This window comes from Prionailurus bengalensis, chromosome C1 (assembly GCF_016509475.1).
Source record: "Prionailurus bengalensis isolate Pbe53 chromosome C1, Fcat_Pben_1.1_paternal_pri, whole genome shotgun sequence".
NCBI lineage: Eukaryota > Metazoa > Chordata > Mammalia > Carnivora > Felidae > Prionailurus > Prionailurus bengalensis.
The window spans coordinates 150,530,533-150,549,742 of record NC_057345.1 but is presented as its reverse complement, the minus strand read 5'-3'; the positions used below and the strand labels follow the sequence as shown (position 1 = coordinate 150,549,742).

General features: G+C 38.8%; 1 protein-coding gene across 18 annotated transcripts in view; it reads left to right on the top strand.

Annotated features, from left to right (window-relative positions):
• Nucleotides 1–18,537, top strand: part of RBMS1 (RNA binding motif single stranded interacting protein 1) — a 220,445-nt gene extending 201,908 nt beyond the window's left edge. For 6 of the 18 annotated variants that reach the window (XM_043576868.1, XM_043576869.1, XM_043576887.1 and 3 more), the window contains exons 7-15: nucleotides 4,373–4,488; nucleotides 5,363–5,412; nucleotides 5,539–5,632; nucleotides 8,114–8,161; nucleotides 9,046–9,096; nucleotides 11,979–12,089; nucleotides 13,201–13,281; nucleotides 15,037–15,121; nucleotides 15,877–18,537. In XM_043576868.1, coding sequence (XP_043432803.1) covers nucleotides 4,373–4,488; nucleotides 5,363–5,412; nucleotides 5,539–5,632; nucleotides 8,114–8,161; nucleotides 9,046–9,096; nucleotides 11,979–12,089; nucleotides 13,201–13,281; nucleotides 15,037–15,114 — 629 coding nt within the window. In that variant the 3' untranslated portion in view covers nucleotides 15,115–15,121; nucleotides 15,877–18,537. The remainder of the gene's footprint in view (nucleotides 1–4,372; nucleotides 4,489–5,362; nucleotides 5,413–5,538; nucleotides 5,633–8,113; nucleotides 8,162–9,045; nucleotides 9,097–11,978; nucleotides 12,090–13,200; nucleotides 13,282–15,036; nucleotides 15,122–15,876) is intronic. The other 12 variants (XM_043576871.1, XM_043576873.1, XM_043576874.1 and 9 more) reach the window with 3 other exon arrangements.
• Nucleotides 18,538–19,210: the final 673 nt, after the last annotated feature.

Genomic DNA, 19,210 nt, shown 5'->3' with positions numbered 1-19,210 from the left:
GTCACTTTAGATGGCTCTGAAGAGGTGCCAGAAAATATCAGGTAAGTGTTTGCGTTTGTGGCATCATCTCTGGAAGGTTATATACTACAATGGTCAAGCTTTTGGAATTACATGTTCCTGTTGGTTCTGATAAATAAGTAACTTTTCTGTCTTGGATAGTAAGAGAATTTGACCTTCTCTCACACCCTTTGAGGCGCACCCTTTACAAACCCAAAATATGGTGGTTAATTAAATTCGGCTAAGAATTCTCTGCATATTTGGCAAAAATCAATCGAGTATGGCTAATTTAATAGAATTTTTATATCACTTTAATACAGGAATATATCTTAGGTCACAAATCATTTGTTAGGACTCTTACCAATTACTGTTTTGCATAATAGGATAAAATATTGCTAATCTAGAAAATTGACCATGTAAAAGATATGGGGTGACTGTTACATATGAATATTTTTGAGGTAATATGCCCAAATCTACCTGTTAATCGTGGTCATATTGCTAGTATTCATGGCACTTCCTTTTCTGCATGTCAGTCCTCCTCAGTATCTCCCTTCTGAAAAGAACAGCCAAGCAGGCCACCGGAAGGATCTGATGTGTAGAACAATCTGACATCCCATGGCATCTCTCAGTATTCAACCTGGAAACTGTGTATTAGGCTTCAAAACACAAATGCTAGAGACTTCTGGTCTGGCTTGAAGTAAGACACAGGATATGCTAATCAAATAAGGATATCTCATTTTGCAACAGTCTCCCACACACTTAAAAATAAGTGAGCCATGACACAGATCTGGGTGTATTTGTTTGCTTTCAATTCAGAAATCTAACTGAAATCTTCTAACCCTTGCTCAGCTTCATGCTAACATAAATATCTTAAAGAAATCTTCACATAGTTGCTTTCCTGGAGCACACGGTACAATTCATGTAATATATAAGATATCAAGAACGCAGAGGGATAACCTGCTTTTCATAATGTCACCCAGGTACATGAAGCAGCCACTGTAAAAGAAATAACAGCCATTTCAGTATCAGAAGTATCTCGCTTCTGGGTGGCATTTTTATTAAAAAACGGACATCTCTCAAAACAATATTCTGTCCCATTAATGGCTAAATGGGTTTTCATAAGACTCTGCACTCTCGTTCCCATTAGATTGCCAGAGCTGTGTGAGATAAGACCCTATTTTAGCCACAATTGTATTCCTCATTCTTAACACTATACCTTACACATAGTAGGCACTCAATAATAAGTTCCAACTGCTAAACAGACCAAAGAGAATTTTTAACAGAGGAAAGAAGCTGTTAGAATTTTATTTTGCCTCACATGGAATCCTGGGGCACTCCCATTTCCCTAAAACAGGGAGCCAACAACTATGTTTAAAAAAAAAAAAAAAATCTGTCATTTCTGCTGGTTGCAATTCTTTAAAATAAGAAATTTGCTTTCCAACAATATGGGATACCTGCCAGTATCAAACTGTTTAAACTACTTACCTTTTTGCTTTTGGAGGGAGAAAAATATCCTAATGACATCACCACATCATGTAGTAAACATAATTCGTTGTTGAAAGATTCAACTACATCCTATTCCGTTTCATTTTGAATGATATATTTGCAAACGTGTCATTGCTTACCTGATGTTTACCTCATCGACTTTTACCGCATCATTAGATGTTTTTAGCAGGCTTTATTGTTGCATGAGATTGCTTTTTTTTTTTTTTTCTTTTTTTTTTTGGCAGAGCATAGTCTAGAAGAATGAAAATGTATTGACAGCATCTTACCACAGATAGGGACACTTGGCCTTTGAGCAAATGTAGAGCTTTGGTGCTCCCAGGGATTGCTGCCTAAATACTTTTGTTCACACCTGCCTACTTAGGCAGCCCAGAGTGAGTTTCTAGAATGTGTCCAACTTGGTTGCCTTCTTTCTCTGGAAGAAATGATGCTCATGAAGGAAAATGGTCCATTTGCATTACTCAGTGTGCCAAGTTAAAATCTTTTTTGGAAAACTCTTAAATCTCTGTCTAGGAGCTAGCTGGTCTTTATAATGCCTCTAGATAAAAGGGTGTCTTCAAAGTGAAGTCCCACAAAGGGCTAGCACTGCAGAGTTTATTCTGCTCACTTGCCCTACAAGATTATGGGGAGTAAAAATTCTGAAACATCGTTGGAGGAAACATTCGATGCCAGAAGGACTTTTAGATCTGTTAAGAATGAGATTGTGCTCCTGAGCTGTTTGTCCTTAGACTTCAAGGTGAGACATCCCCACGTGTGGCAGAAGGAAAATCCTAACTTTCAGGCAGGTTTGCCCTTTATCCCTTCCTTCTACTCGAAAGCAGTGTTCTCCTGGCCCTCGTTTCCACCTGTTGCCAAACACGTGGTTATAGAATTAAAAACATCATCACCTATGAGAAAGCCCTCTTGTTCCTTTGTATCCACTTACTTTACCTTCTGAGATTGTTGGTGGGTATAGAAATTTCCAAAAGTCAGTACATTTTTTTGAAAAGACAGAGTAATTCATCTGCAGTCTAGGATTTGGCCCCAGTCTGTCTTTCTTCACGCCCATTTGTCTTAAATGGAAGTTCCCTGTTCAGGAAAGCCTGAGGCCTGGGGGTGGAGTCAGAAGGTAAACAGTGGTAGGGCCAAGATTCCCTGGTATTCTCCCCAAACACCTCACAGTGTTGTTCTCAACTTCTGGTTCCCGTAGTACAGCTGCCTTTCAGAAGTGAGCTCACATTCCAGCCTGTCCCTCTGGACTGGTTCACACCAGGGAGAGGAGGAAGCCATACCAGATGACAGCCTAGATCCCTCACTGAGAAGGAATTACAGTTGGGTTTTTTGTTGTGTTTTGTTTTTTTGGCAGAGAAGTGTTGAGAGGCACTCTTGCTTCCACCCTGTCATTAGTGGGTGGGTAATAGTGATATAAAATAAGAAATGAATTAGGATAATAAGAGGCAAAGGAGAAAGGAGTAAATTTTCCATAAGTAATATTTTTCTCTTCCTGGTTATTTAACTTTGAGACAGAACTTGAAAGTAGTAATCAGAGTTCTGTAGTAGACAAAGGACAGAATGTGAGAACCAGACAGGAAGGTATGATTGCCTTTATTACATTAACCAGAAACATATTGAAATATGCACAACTTTCAGGAATATACTACTATTTTCATTGTGGAAAAGCAAAGAAAATGAAAAGTCATGGGTAGACTACTATGCCGTCCCCTCCCCCCCCCCACCTTTTTTTTCTTTTAAGCTAATGAATACTTATCCCTGTGTGATAGTTTCTGAATCTTTTGCTTTTCTGCGTTCATTTCTTGAGTTGTTCTTTGGATCATTCTATGATGTGGATATACAGTAAAGCAACCCCAAGAGGGATGATTAAAGGAACAGAAAAAAAACTTTAAATAGCTTGGGTAGGTGTTTTTGCGTTTCTTACAACAGCTGTCTTCAAGGCTGTACTTCACAAATAAACATATGAGACCTGTTTTTATTCATCCATTGGTTCAACCAAGGTGCCATGTATGCCTACAACATGACAGATACTTGGGCACTGGGGATACAGTGATGAAGAAATAAGTGTCACCACTCCCCACGGGGCTTACATTCCAGAGGGGGAAACAGACACCAAACAAATCACCACAATTCCAAGTTGTTATAAATGCTAGGTATAAAAATACAAATAAAAATTTTAAATTGTTTTAAAAATATAATATGAGCTATAGTATAAAGGGGAACTTGTTTTCTCCTGGGGGAATTGAAGGCCTCTCTGAAGAATGAATGATGAGATGCTAAGGGAGCATTTTTAATTTGGGGGTGGGGGAGGTGATACAATGTTATTTGCATTTGGAGATACATCAACAGAATTGAAAACAAGTGGGTCTGCACGTAAACAAGTATAAAAGTGAATGAAAAGATTCCTTTGGTTCCTTAGAATAAATGTGTTCATCACTCTGTGGTTTGAAAATAATAACTAATATATTTTCTTTACTATCTTTTTCACCAGCGGATAATCGTATAAGGGTCTGCGTAAACCTTTGGCTTAAAGTGTTCTATCAATTCCCTTATGGCACCTGCCACAGCTTCTATTGAAGGGGTAAAAATGGGGGCGCCTGAGTAGCTAAGTCGGTTAAGCGTCGACTTTGGCTCAGGTCATGATCTCATGGTTTGTGGGTTCAAACCCCACATCAGGCTCTGTGCTGACAGCTCAGAGCCTGGAGCCTGCTTCAGATTCTGTGTCTCCCTCTCTCTCTTTGCCCCTCCTCTGCTCATGCTGTCTCTCTCGCTCTCTCAAAAATAAATAAACATTCAAAAAAATTTTAAAGAAAAAAAGTTGAACTACATTTTGTCATGCACACACATACAATTTTGTTTTCTGGTTTTTGTCCCCATTCAGCTCCCACAGAACCTTTATTGTGTAAGTTTGCGGATGGAGGACAGAAGAAGAGGCAGAACCCAAACAAATACATCCCTAATGGAAGACCATGGCATAGAGAAGGAGAGGTGAGACTTGTAAGTCCCTTCTTGAGACTTCAGTGTGGGTGTGTAATCATGAGAGCCTTCTTGACTTGGCCGCTGTACTTCTGAAATAGGTGCCAGCATTCAGGCTTTATGATGCAGATGATGTCCCATTAAAACTCTTCCCAGTGAAAATGGTGCTAAGAGAGTGATGACTCTCCAGATGGACAGATAGATGGTGGGTGCAGTTAATGGTTCCCAGTTAGCTGCATATCAAGTAAAAGAAAATTTTAAATTGCTTCGAAGAAATGGAACAACTGTTTGGTATTTTTTTAACGTCATGGTCTCTTCAAGGTTTACATTTATAATTACTCAGAAATTATCCTAAGTAACATTATTAAAACAAACAGTGTATTTGTTGTTGAATTTTTTGCCTAATTCTTTTGAGTAATGTTCTTTAAAAAAAAAAAAAGACAATAAAAATATTGGATGTCCATTTCTCCATATTTATTTTCAATGAATTTTTTTTAAGTAACCTACTAGTTCAAGAATGTCTAAGGAGGTGCCATCCAGTAGAAATGTTAGAGTCTTCAGAGACTCAGACTCAGAGAAATGTTTAGAGTCTTCACTGTCCAGTGATAACCACGAGCCACATGTGGCTATTTGAGCACTTGAGATATAGCCACTGTGCTGGAGAGACGCCATGTTTCAATAACTGCATGCAACTAATAACTACCAAACGAGACTGTGCGGGTGTAGAGCTGAATGCTCATATTGAGTTTATGTTTGCCTAAAGGAAACTCTCACTTTTATCAAATGCTAGTAAACTATCTCTATTTTATGTTGCCATGACCTAAGAAATGGAATTTGTAAACCTTGCCCATGCGGTGAATGATTCTTTTTTTTTTTTTTTTTTCCTTTCCCATAGGCTGGAATGACACTTACGTATGACCCAACCACAGCTGCTATACAAAACGGGTATGTCATTAAGATCAATGCATAATGGCTTGAGGGAAAATGTGAAGGTGGAAGATATCAGACATTTGTTCCGGGAATTATTCTTTTTAAAGGATTACTTAATAAAGGCTTTTGTGTTTGTTCTAGATTTTATCCTTCACCATACAGTATTGCTACAAACCGAATGATCACTCAAACTTCTCTCACACCCTATATTGCATCTCCTGTATCTGCCTACCAGGTTTGTACCTTTAGGATTCATCAAGAGTATGACAACTTGCCGGCTGTGAATCACTGCTGCGTTTTTATGTGTCTTAAAATTTTAAACACTTATAATGAAATTTAAGTCCAATGTTATGCAGCTTGGATAGCCAATTTAGAATAAGCTGCTTTTTATTTGACAGAGAGACTTACTTTTATGTAAGAGAATATAAAACAAGAGAAAATGGTTATCAGCTGTCAGTCCTTGAAATCATAGCATTTTAGAATTGGGATGAACCCACATACTTCCTCCACAGCGGGCTTTGCTGTTGGACACCACGTGTCCCAGAAGTTGAAACTTAAAAAACGTTGACGTTAGGTAAAATACAGAATAGGTATGCACCGTTGCCTTTGTTTATTCCTCAGCAGGAACTAAGAAAAGAGCAAGTGAACATGCTAATGAGTAAAGATGTGTCTCCATCAGGTAGCATTAAATGAGCAATGCAATGAGATTTGCAGCAAAAAAAGAAAAAAGGAGGTGACTCCCTGTTTAAACAGGTTATTTTGAGGAGGCTTTATCTTAAATTCCCAACTTAGCACCGAGATCTCATGAAGTACCTTGTTCTGTGATTCGGTTTTATTGCAGGGTTACCTCCTATTCACCACGAACCCGGTGGTGTTCATTTCTCCTCCTGTAGCAGAGTACCTCTAACAGGGTTACCGCCTTGGTCCAGACAGAAACATAACAACAGTTCAATACAGACACGTGGGAATATAGTTCTCTCTTTTGTTGACTGTTGAGATCCTGTGTGACTAAACTTTTGTGTATTCTTGTTTGTTTGTTTTTTTTTTTTAAAACAATTGAATTAGATGTTGTAGCCCTGATTTCTGGGGTTAGGGAACTACAATATCTAATAACTGTGTTATTTAATTTCTGTAAGCCTCAGTTTCCTCATCTTTAAAATGGGGATAATAATAGTTTCTTTCTCATAGGCTTGGTGTGAGGACTAAATAATGTAAAGAGCTCAGCACAGTACCTGGTGTATCATGAGCAGTCACTACATGTTAGCCGTGATTATCATCATCATCGTTAATACATATACAGGATTAGCGGGCTGATGAGAGTATATTCATTATACTTTTTAAAATAATGGATTGGTCAACATAAGCAGTATCATTAAGGTGGTTCTGTCTGAAAACATAAAAGTAGCTTCGAATAATAAAGAGAAGTGGTTAAGTGCACTGAAACTGAAGTTTTAATGGAGCATTCGTAGCTTCCCTCTGCTTTTAGGTCTTCTTTCTGCCTTTTCCTGAGTTCTCACTCATTTTTTCTTTTATCTGTCTGGGTTTTCAATGTTACTTGGGCTAGTCCTTCAATCTGCTGGGCATGGTATTTGCTGATTTCATGCCTCTTTCATTATTTTGGACATAAAATTTTTCTATTTTCCCTTACTCTAGAAGCATCAGTGAGATCTGCTCTAATGTGTTTTCCCTAATTAACAATTCCCTAATGAAAGGTAGTTCTTTTTAAAAATCCGAACTTGGAAACCTCTGCCATTTATGTAGATCATTAAAACTAGGGACAAGTAAGCTTATTCTCGGATAAATGATTGTGCATATTGATTTGAATTGTGCTGCTATAACTATTTCAGCTACTAATGCATGTCCCTACCACCTTTTTCCCTCTTTACTGTAAGGCAGTGAGCATTACGGCCACAGAATTGTTTCATAGAATAGAAAAAAGAAATTAGGAGACCTGACTGTGGAAACAGCATTTCATTTCAAAGGCCTGATTTCTTCTCCTGGGCATTCTGTGTTTCCCTAAGATGCATCTGGAATTTCATTCCATTTGCCACTTAGTGCTGTAACCTGTAAAACTGAGGTTCTTAACCCCATAAATTCAGGGACACAGTGGGGTCAGCAGATGAGCTTCAAGTAGTCTGAGATTCCCTTAAATTGTCTGCAAAATGTTGCTTGTGTGTATGCAGTTAGTTGGCGGGGTTGGGGGGTGGGCGGTGGGCGGGAGACAGAGTTCTATTTCTTTCATCAGGTTTTCAGAGGGAGCCATGACCCAAAGGAGGGGAGAACCAATGGTGAAGAATTCAAAGAACATAGATTATTATTCCCATTTTATAGTTAGGGAAAATTGAGGAATAGAAATTGACAGGAGCTCGTTTGCTGCTTCAGAAAGAAAATTGGATTAGGTGTTATAGCTCCCTAACCCCATAATGCTGTAAGCTGTTAGATTATTAGGACCACTGAAAGCATACAAAAATGAGAGCATCTTGCCCCAATTGGGGGCTACAGGGAGCTGCTCTCCTCCCCACAATTTATTCAGTGAAGGCCTCGCACTCGTGTTGGAGTGGGCCTTTCTCCACTAAACCACCATATGCTTATACAATTGGATTTGAGAAATTGGCATCTGCAAGAAACCACCAGTAGTACCCCAGTGGGGAAAGACTGCAGTCCAGATAACTGAAATGTTAACAAGGCAGAAGCACTTAACTTTGGTCTGCCTTAGGTGGCAAAGGAAACCAGAGAAAACAAGTATCGGGGCTCTGCTATCAAGGTAAATCACAATACATTCTTCCCCCCATGACTTTCCCCCATATCCTCTCTATAGAACCTTTGAAGTTAACAGTAGGGGATAAGATACAGGAGGGTTTTGTTGCTAAGAATTAGAGACTGAAACTTAATTTTTTAACAGTTGTGTAGCCTCTGTAATGCTCTGGGCATCAAGAAATGGACTGATATTTTTTTCTCTGGAGTGGCAGACTGCACAGGCTTTCTTTCCTGCCATGGAACCTGACTCTCATGGCTTATTCCTCAACCCAGAGGGTCTACTGTGCAAGTGCCCTTTTGACTGTACATGTCAAGATGTAGTTACTGGAGTTTAATTTCCTAAATCTGATTTTCAGATTTTTATTTTCCACACTAACTAGAAATTGTTGACCACCAGACAAGATTCCTGAAACCTAATGTCCTGGTATCAAAGAGGGATTGAATTTCGTTATTCTTTTTAAATAAGCACATACTTTAAGGATTAGTTTGTAATGAGATGTGCTGGAATTAATTCTCATTCATCTGCATTCCTAAAGTGCCTAGGTCTTAACACTTTCACGATTTGAGTTGTTTACTTGTTTATCTCCTTGCTTAGACAATAAATTGCTTAAGGGTGGGGCCCATATCTTCTTTGCCTTTTTCTCTTTGATGCCTGGTACTCAGTTAATACTTCTTGAATGGGCACGTGGAACTTGGTTTTAAATAATCATTTCATCCTATTCAGAGTGACCAGTTTGCCAAGAACTCTAACTGCCTTGATCTTTTTAATCATTGATAGTATTGCTTCCTTATTTTCCTCCTGTAGATTTTAACATGATTTAAAGATCTCTAGAGAAGTCGCTAGCATTCCAATGAAAATCAATGTTTCTTTCAAAATCCTCCCTTTTCCAGGTGCAAAGTCCTTCTTGGATGCAACCTCAACCATATATCCTACAGCACCCTGTAAGTTTTTCACCTTCATGGCCTTGTGGTTTGCAACATTTAGAAACCCATTCTCTGGGTTAAAACCTTTTGCCGAAGATGGTATGGGATTTGGGATATGTTAAGCATGGCATATGCGAAGGTACAAGTTCAGTATAAAGCGTCCACTCGCCCTTGTCTTAAAACAAGTTGGTACTTGACATCAAATTAAATTTGCAATGGTAAGAACTTAAAATGTATCATATTTGAAGCAGGGTACCATTTTCTTCTTTATACCAGTTCTGTAGAGGACCACCCAATTGAATTTTAAAATTTTGAAGTTTTAAAATTACTGTTTTTAACAGTAGTTGGGATGAAGCAGTTCACGTTTTTTTTAAATTGCATTCTGTTTAATGCAGGTATAAAGCGTTACAAATTAAGCTAGAGATTTTTATCAGTGTTACTTTAGCCTGTGTAGAAATTATAAATACTGAAACAGTAACACTTTCTTTGATAAATGTGATTTCTTCAGTGGCGTGAGCATTTGTTATATTTATGTGCATATTACATTTTTTAATTGAGTTACACTAAGTGTATTTATGTGTTTTTCAAAAATACATAAAATCCAGTTTGTTGAATTAAAACATGCCTTTTAAAAGTTGAAAAATGGGGGCACCTGGGTAGCTCACTGGGTTAAATGTCCGACTGCTGATTTCACCTCAGGTCATGATCTCACAGTTTGTGAGATCGAGCACCGCATTGGGCTCTGCCCTGACAGATGTTTCATGGAGCCTAATTGGGATCATCTCTCTCTCTCTTTCTCTCTCTCTCTCTCTTTCTCTTCCTCGTCCCCCAAAATAAATAAAAATTAAAAAAATAAGTAAATAACCGTTGAAAAATAAAAGTGGAGAACAGAATCACCAAAAAAAGCTAACAGCACCCAACACAGTGGCCTATATGCTCATCATAAGAAGGCTACAAATTTGGCCCTCTGCTTTTAGTCACTAAGGCAAAATGGGAATTCTGATAAGCAGAACAATTCATGGTACTTGTAAGATAATAACAGATCTGTTGTTTAGGAAAAGCAAACCATTGTTGGCCATAAGAGGAGGTAGGAATTTCTCTCAGGACAGCTTCTGAAGGATAGCATGCAATATGAGACCATGTGTATGAAACAGTAATCCAAGGACATGTTCTAAGTCGGAAGTTGCTGAGATGACTTTGAAGAAGTAGAGAAAACAAGTTTCGCTGATAACACAGGAGATGAGCTCTCCGATGACACGTGTGTGTGTCTGTATAAACACGCACACATATTTGTCTCTGTGTGCACAGTCCTGGACAGTAGCTCCTACCGATGAATGAGAAAAGGGGGCAGGAAATTCCTTCAGCATATTCTGGGCTTCTGAATCATTTCCATGTTCCCACATACTTTTTGGTGATGCACACCAAAAATTTAAAAAGAAATTTTCTATGACATGCATTAACAACAAACAGTTTCTGACACACATCTATATCTTTTTTGGGCAACTTTTGGAGACAAAGCCTACACATATCTTAGTTTAACATCTTAGAGGAGACAGTGGTAGTGTGTGCAGAAGGTTCCTATCTGCCTTTCCCTACCCAGTTTAGACTGCAACCAGAATTAAAGTGCCCACATACCAGTCTCTGCCTTATTTGTGCTCTAATTATCAATAAATAACAGTGTATTTGTTGAAGGGGTAGATCAGTTGCAATGATACCAAAAACATGACATTAATATTGGTAGGATGTGTCAGAATAACTGCATTCTCAGGTAATTGGGTGATTGCAGAAGTGAGAGGAATGATGTAATCCATAAGAATATCACATAGGATAAATTAGAGAAAATGCAGAAATGGATTTAGCTGCATTTCGGTTTAGATAATCAGTGTATCATTATGCAATCATTAAAAATGATGATAGGGGCACCTGGGTGGCTCAGTCGGTTGGGTGTCCGACTTAGGCTCAGGTCATGATCTCACAGCTTGTGAGTTCAGTCTGTGCTGACAGCTCAGAGCCTGGAGCCTGCTTCGGATTCTGTGTCTGTCTCTCTCTCTACTCTCCTCTGCTCATGCTCTGTCTCTTTCTGTCTCAAAAATAAACAAACATTAAAAAAAAAATTAAAAATGATGATAATGATGGCTATGCACTAAGTTAGGTAAATATTTATAATAGAATGTTACATTCAAAGCAAAAACCTAGGATATGAAATTGTTTATTGTGTATTAGGGAGAGGCTGGGTTATGGGCGATACTTTTTTTGTTCTCCACCACCCCACCCCATTTAATCGTATTTAATTTTATGTTTAATGCCCAGAATTTTTTCAAATGAAAGCAAAGAACCTGAAATTGGAGTATTAATCATATCTGGATCTGCTTCCCTCCCTTGGTGCCAAATTGTAGCTGAAAGTTCTGAGAAACAGAGTGAATGAAGAATGTGATCTTGATCCTAACAGCCTGATGTTGAGTCAAGTGACTGTCCAGAACATTTTCACACAAAGACACCGTATGATATGTGTGCTCTTTTGTGGCTGCATAGAACATCAGCTGTCATTTAGTTTTTAAAAAATTAAGGAAGCATTTTTGTAGCCTTATCCAGCCAAAAATAGTTTGCATTTCCTACTACAGCTCCTCCTGCTGGACTGGCCTGCTTTACAGCTGAGCAAAAGGAAAGGGGAAGATGTTCAATGCAGTGATTTCAGTGAAATGAATGCTCTTAAGAAAGTTTTAGGAAGCATTAGCTAGAAGACTTTTAGGCAATTGTTAAGGAAACCATTTGCAAGTGTGAGAGGTTATTTTTGCTTCACATCTCAACAGACTAGGGCATTTCCTTTGCAAAAGGAATGACAGAATCTTCATTCCCTCCTTGAGTTTATCTTACACTGTTCTTGTCTCCCGACTCCCCAGGGGGCCGTGTTAACTCCCTCAATGGAGCACACCATGTCACTACAGCCTGCATCTATGATCAGCCCTCTGGCCCAGCAGATGAGTCATCTGTCACTAGGCAGCACCGGAACAGTAGGTGGCAAATTAATATCCTATGTCTCAGCAAAGGGAGGGGGGTAAATTAATGCAGCCTGTGTCTTATCTATCAATTACAGGCTCTGTGACATCAAAGGTTATGTCCAAGCCCTTCTCACCGCCCCCCAACATTGCCTTCCACATGATTAATTGATGAACTGAATGTCTGTCCTTTGGGTAGCTCTCCTTTACCAGAATCTGGCAACCACACTTGACCACATATAGCCCTAATCACTGGTGTCATTCATTCATACTGCAGACCTGGTCTCATGAAGCAAAAGATGAAGGTGGTACTTGGTGATAAGGCAGGAGATTGTTCCTCACTTCTTTTATGAAATTTGGAGGCCCTGTATTAGAGTCTTAGTATTGACTTACTTCTCCGAAGTCCAGGGGACCTAGTTGGGTACTGAGGTTGCACTGGTACCAGATGAACTTTCGGGGTTGATATATATCAACATAGCATTTACACGGTAAGATGGCCAAAGCCTTTTAATTCAGACCATATCGATGGTGGCAGAAAAGAACAAAGGGAGGTATGTTTTCCTTGCTTACATTCAAAACCAGCAGCAGCTTCTTGTGAAGGCTCAGCCAGGTTCGTACACATTGAGATCAACAAGAATTTGCGGCCTTTGGAAAAGGATGATTGTCGGCATCAGGAAACCAAGGGTCCATTTCCTGTTCTGCGGTGACCTGATAAAAACTCAACACATCATTTACTCCTTAGGTCTCCACCTATGGAAATAACTCTATAGATACTAGTTCAGGGGCTGCTGGAAAGTAATGAGGTCGTTTGAGATGAGATCTTCTAAAATTGTACATTAGTGATATTGAATTATTGAGAATGAGAAGCCCTAGTGATCTTCATGTATGTATTTCTTTGTTAGGAAATCCAAAGACAGGTGGGAATTTTAGTTTGACAAATTCAGAAAGTAGAAAACATTCACTTTGCCTTCCATACAACATACTTACTAATTAAACTTTGTGGTGGCTTGTTTAAATTTCTTCTTTGAGAGTTTCAAATACTTGACATCCCATCTCAAAATTTCCCAAGCACTCAGAATTTTGCATGGCTTCTCATTTCCCATCCTGACCGTATTCTCCTTTTCAGTACATGCCTGCGACATCAGCTATGCAAGGAGCTTATTTGCCACAGTATACACATGTGCAGACAACGGCGGTTCCCGTTGAGGTTGGTACAGACCCTCCAGTGGCCATTCTGGCAATGAGTAGCTTTAGAAGCGGGTAAATTAGGGGCGCCTGGGGGTTCAATCGGTTGAGCGTCCAACTTCAGCTCAGGTCACAATCTCGTGGTTCGTGGGTTCAAGCCCCGCGTCGGGCTCTGTGCTGACAGCTCAGCCTGGAGTCTGCTTCAGATTCTGTGTCTCCCTCTCTCTCTGCCCACTCACTCTCTGTCTATCTCAAAAATAAACATTCAAAACAATTTAAAAAAAAAAAAAAGAAATGGGTAAATTACATAGGACTCAAAGATCCATCAGAAGTCAAATATTTGCATAAAGAATTGAGTTTAGAGGGCGTGTATAGCTAGGATTATTTTCAACTGTGAAAGATAATTCTATGCATACCGATGAGTGTAGCAACATCCAGGCCACACACACCCCAAAACTCCCAGAAATATTTTCCCAAGGTTGTAGCACATTTCATACCCTTCAGGAATCTATCTTGTGTCCTGTAAAGTGATACTTACAGGCAAATTAAGATAAAGCTGAAGGGGTGCCTGGGTGGCTCAGTCGGTTAAGCATCTGACTTCGGCTCGGGTCATGATCTTACAGTTCGTGAGTTCGAGCCCCGCATCGGGTTCTGTGCTGACAGCTCAGAGTCTGGAGCCTGCTTTGTATTCTGTGTCTCCTTCTCTGTCTGCCCCTCCCCTGCTTGTGCACTGCCTCTCTCTGATTCTCAAAAATAAATTTAAAATGTTAAAAAAAAAAAAAAGATAAAGCTAAAGATTGTAATCCTAGTACCAAAGATTGTCAATAATAACTACAAGAAGTAGTCAATTGCAAGTAAGGTATTTCAGATGTTTTAGAATCATAATAGGGATGAGGAACAAACCATACCTTTTTTTTAATAGAGGCTGTTAGTATAGCTAAATAACTCTTAGTTTTTATTATAGAAGATACCGATATGATAATGATCATGGAAGAAGACTGACACTTGAATGACGATTGAACAAAACATAGCATTTTTCTGCACAGTACCCTTAAAATTCCAAGGAAATTTGTCAACCCAATCAGCCGTACCCACTAGGCAGATCCCACAAGTTCCAGTTGCAGAAACACCCCTAGGCCTGTGTTTGGATCATTTGGGGCATTCTTGCTTTGTTTTGTTCTCCTCTGATTGATTTAAATTTGTGTACATATTGACAGCCACAGTTACAGAACCCACAGTCCTTTATCTGCAATTTTGAAACACAATAAAATCTGAAAGTAAAAATTCTCTTTGCATCCACTTCAGCAAAAACCTGACCTGTGGCAAGACTGAACCCGAATTTATGGAAAGCAAGAATCCTAGCGCACTTACTGGGCATATTTATATCCTTCAGTGTAGACCTGTTCATCTGTTTGGTTATGAGGTGCAGCCCTAGACCCCACTGGATATGTTCTGTGATATACAGCATGTGCCTACCGTTTTTCAGATTCTAAAATCTGAAAATACTGAATTCCAAGTCACATTTGGCTTCAAGGGATATTTGTTTGATAAGTTGTAGCTTGATATGAAAAGACAACTCATAAATGTTGGGGTGGGAGGTTCTTTGGGTCTGTCAGACATGTTAACTCCTTAGGAAAATAATTAACCTTGAAAACCCTACGTAATATGAAGAAAATCACTTTTAATGAGTGCTTGCTTTTTAAGATGTGGAGCTCAGACCTGAGTAGCAGAGCTTGGATGCCATTGCTCATGTGTCACCTGTTCTGCTTTCTCGTAGGAAGCAACTGGTCAGCAGCAGGTGGCTGTCGAGACGTCTAATGACCATTCACCATACACCTTTCAACCTAATAAGTAACTGTGAGGTATGAAGGCAACATCTTTGTAACTGTAGGGCTCACATCAAGGAAAAAGTCTATGATTCTTTTATCATAGTGATACTTAGCATAGCTCAGATTTGGTCACACTGCCTTAATCATGGCCAAGGAATCCAGTGTTACTGAAATGTTAAATCAGTGATTTTGTGCAATTTCCAGTTCTGTCCAAAAAGAATAGTGCCTTGTATTGAAGTCAAGTGTATAGTTACTCTCTCACCCTCCTTACCCCTCCCCACCCTAAAAATCTGTAACCTGTCAGAACACCAGGTATCAAATTTGACCTATAGTACATGTACCCAAATTTATATTGCTTTACTCCTCACAAACTGAAGGAAATAACGAGATTTTGCCTCATCTAGCATTATAAGATTAGCAATATCTTGACCGTGAATTTAATGTTAGTATCTTTAGATGGGAGGATTGCATTCCCAGCTCTCACCTGGACCACAAGTCTCAAAACTTTTTACTTGGTCATGTAGATCGTAATAAAATAGCTGTGTGGAACTTAAGACACTTGGGTCTCTGTTTGTTCTGGTGCAAGTGCACCAGAACTGGTGCAGGTCCCAGGTTTGACAGGTAGAGTCAAGGCATCGGAACGACCCTCGGTTCCAGCATTTATTGGTCTGCCACCAGAGATGCCCACCACCTTGCCTTCCTCAAACACCTACACCGTTAAAACAAGAAGGAGGTGCCGTATTATACCAAATGCACAAAAGCATTTATCTTTTATTTTTCTCTTCCAGATGTACAGAAGGGTGTTCTTACATGAAGAAGGGTGTGAAGGCTGAACAATCATGGATTTTTCTGATCAATTGTGCTTTAGGAAATTATTGACAGTTTTGCACAGGTTCTTGAAAACGTTATTTATAATGAAATCAACTAAAACTATTTTTGCTATAAGTTCTATAAGGTGCATAAAACCCTTAAATTCATCTAGTAGCTGTTCCCCCGAACAGGTTTATTTTAGTAAAAAAAAAACAAAAAAAACAAAAAAACAAAAAAAAAAAACAAAACGAAAGATTTTTATCAAATGTTATGATGCAAAAAAGAAAAAAAAAAAAGGAAAAAAAAAGTAAGAAAAAAAAGAAAAGAAAAAGAAAACTTCAATTTTCTGGGTATGCACAAAGACCATGAAGACTTATCCAAGTGCATGACCAGATTTTTGTGGTTTTGTCCATTTTTGTGTTGAATTTGCGTTTTCTTCAGCTGTATGAAATGGGCTCTGAAGTTTAAGTAGTCCGACCTCCCCCATGGCGTTCTGTGCTTGCCGTGTGAGTGTCCCTGTACTCAGTGTTGCCCTCCGCGTCTCTCTTCTTAGCTTTTCCGTTTTACTTTCAACGTAGTGTGAAGTGTCTTCTCCTTTTCTATGAATTCCAATTTGCCTTAACTCCTTTGATGCTGTAGCTGTTTCAGTAAAAGTTAGTTCAAACTAATGATGTAGAACGCTTTGACCAAATGAGCTGGTCTATTATGCCTTGTAAAACAGCAGCATAGGGCTTTTAAAAGGTAGTCAATAAAAGTTGCTGAAATTTTGGCTTTTTTAAATATGTAGTAGGTGTTTTTAATGATTTTTCACATGATGTGTAAGGTAGTGAAATGCAAGAAGGGAAAAAATGTTTTGTGTGAAACACATTTTCTGACTGGGGAACTTTTAATAGGGTAAATTGTTTGTAAGGCTGTATGCCAACAGTTTCCTCTGATAGTTTGACTGATTTAGGATATCTGCTGTATGATGCAATGTAAAGTCTTTTTTGCCTTTTTTCAGGAAAAAAAAAAAACCTAACTCGATGTTCTAGATTTAGTGTAGGTAGCGTTGGGGCTGGGGGTGGGGGGGCGGGGGCGGGGAGTCACCGAATGTTTTGTCCTTCCTTTATACTAATGATAGTGCTTTAGAATGAGAATTCTGCCTGAGATCTGGCAAAGCGAAAAACGTTGCTATTGCAACTAAATGGCAAAAGCTAAAAGTAAGGATTTTATCTTCAAACCTAAGCTGAGATATGAATAGAAGCAAAACGATTGGCTACTCGCTCTCTCTATTACATAAATTTGAGAAATAAAAATTACTTGGCACTTTTAAAGGTAACTTCACCAAAGACCGAAGAGCCAGTAACCAGTTGCTCCACCTTGTCTCAGCGTCATATCTTCTGTGCTCTTTATTTTTGCCGGACCAGTTTGCGGTTAGGAGAATGTGCCTTTTTTGTACCTTTGCATTTAGGTTTTATAATTTTAACTGATGTATGGACACACCCAAACAAAAAAAAAAAAAGCATGAAGGAAGATTTGGATCCAAGCAGTGCCACACTTTACATCATCACTACAAGTATTCAGTGTAAAGAGAAAACAATTTTGAAACTATGAAATTCCTGATTCATAAATACACGGTTATTTCTACTTTAGTACATCTAAGGTGATTCACTGTTCTTAAAGCTCTTTTAGTGAGACGATTGCATACGTTTGAAAAGCAACGGTAAATTGTCTTCCAAAACTGTGTACTTGTCTGGTCAACGGTGTGTGATCAGTTATCTACCTCAGAGTCTATTTTCTTTTGTGCTGGGACAGGTTGCTGGCCCTCCCTGTTTCCACAGACCAAATCCTCCTAGCTCAGGAGCTAGGGCTGAGCAGTTATTTCTTTCGAGTATTTTTTAGTTCTTAAATTTTATGCTTGTATTTGATTATAGATGTCAGTGACATTTCATAGTTTCAAAAGTCCTTGCTGCTCTGAGAAGTGTAGATTCTAGTGAAAATTACATAGTCCTAAGAGAAATGTGTTTTGTTTTTGTTTTTGTTTCCTTTTTTAAAGTTGTGGTATTAATTGGTTCTATGCTCCCTGGAATATTACTGCTTTGTGAAAGTCCAGACTGAACGCAGCACCCTCCTTGTACCTAATACATTTATAAACCTGGGTCTCTCACTACTTGATATTTTTGCATTAGTTAAGACAGAAATTTGATAGCTCGGTTAGAGGGGAGGGGAAATCTGCTGCTAGATATGTCTGAACTAAGTGCCATACTCGTCTGGGTAAGATTTGGGAAACATAACCTCTGTACATAAAAAAATAAAAATAAAAAAAAAATCAGTTAAACATCACATAGTAGACAGCCATTAAATTATAAAAAAAATTAATTTATGAAGAAAGACCTTTTGTACAGATTGAAAAAAAAAAGATTTTCATAGAGATATCTATATGATCAAGAGAGTTAATTTTTTATTTTTGTTTTACTAGTGCCACAAACTTGCCAGTGGTAACTTATTTGTCCGGTTCAAGATAACTCTGTAGTTTTCTTTCCTAGGACTTGTTGTTAAACGCCAAAAGACATTTTTGAACTGTACATTTGATCAGATTGTTAGCTTTTTCTGTTTTATTTCTTTTGAAAACCTTTGAATAAAAAACATCTGAAATTTTATTTTTCCTGTCAATTTTTTTTTTTTAATTGGTTCATTGTAGATTAGAATTTCATGCATTTCACTTCTGATCTCTTTCTTCAGCTCAGTAAGTTGGTCTGAAAGTGAGTTGAAAATTACTTCAGATTCGGTATGTACTCAAAATACATGTCCTTGGAAAGAAGTGGGAAAACCTTGCCACCTCCTTCTTTTTTGATAGGAACTGGAGACATGAGCCATCAGCTGACCACAGTCCTTCTCAGCCAAAGTCCACCTTTGGTCTGTTCTAAAAGGCCAGAAAGCCAGACCCGTCTCCCTCTTTCCTACCGCTACCCTTTGACTGTGGTGCTTATTTGTCATTGCCCAGAACAGAATAAAAACTGCCCTGTCGTGTTAAGCAAGCACATGGGTAAGGATTTCAGGGTGATCTTGTCCGTGCCTTGATGACCATGGGCCTCCTTCAGTGACCTCAGTTGGCTAAGAAGCTCTTGTTCAGCATTCATGGGGGAGAGAGAACTCTTCTCTGCCACACTAAGTAAGGTGCTTTATGGGAAATACTCGGAACAGGAAATTGAGTCCTTTACCCAAGGCAGATTAAATGTTCTGGTGTAGTCCTACAGTATTCTTTTTCTGCTACCCAATGGCTCGGTGATGAGAGAAGTAGGCAATAAGAACCCACACCCCCCATCTCAGTAC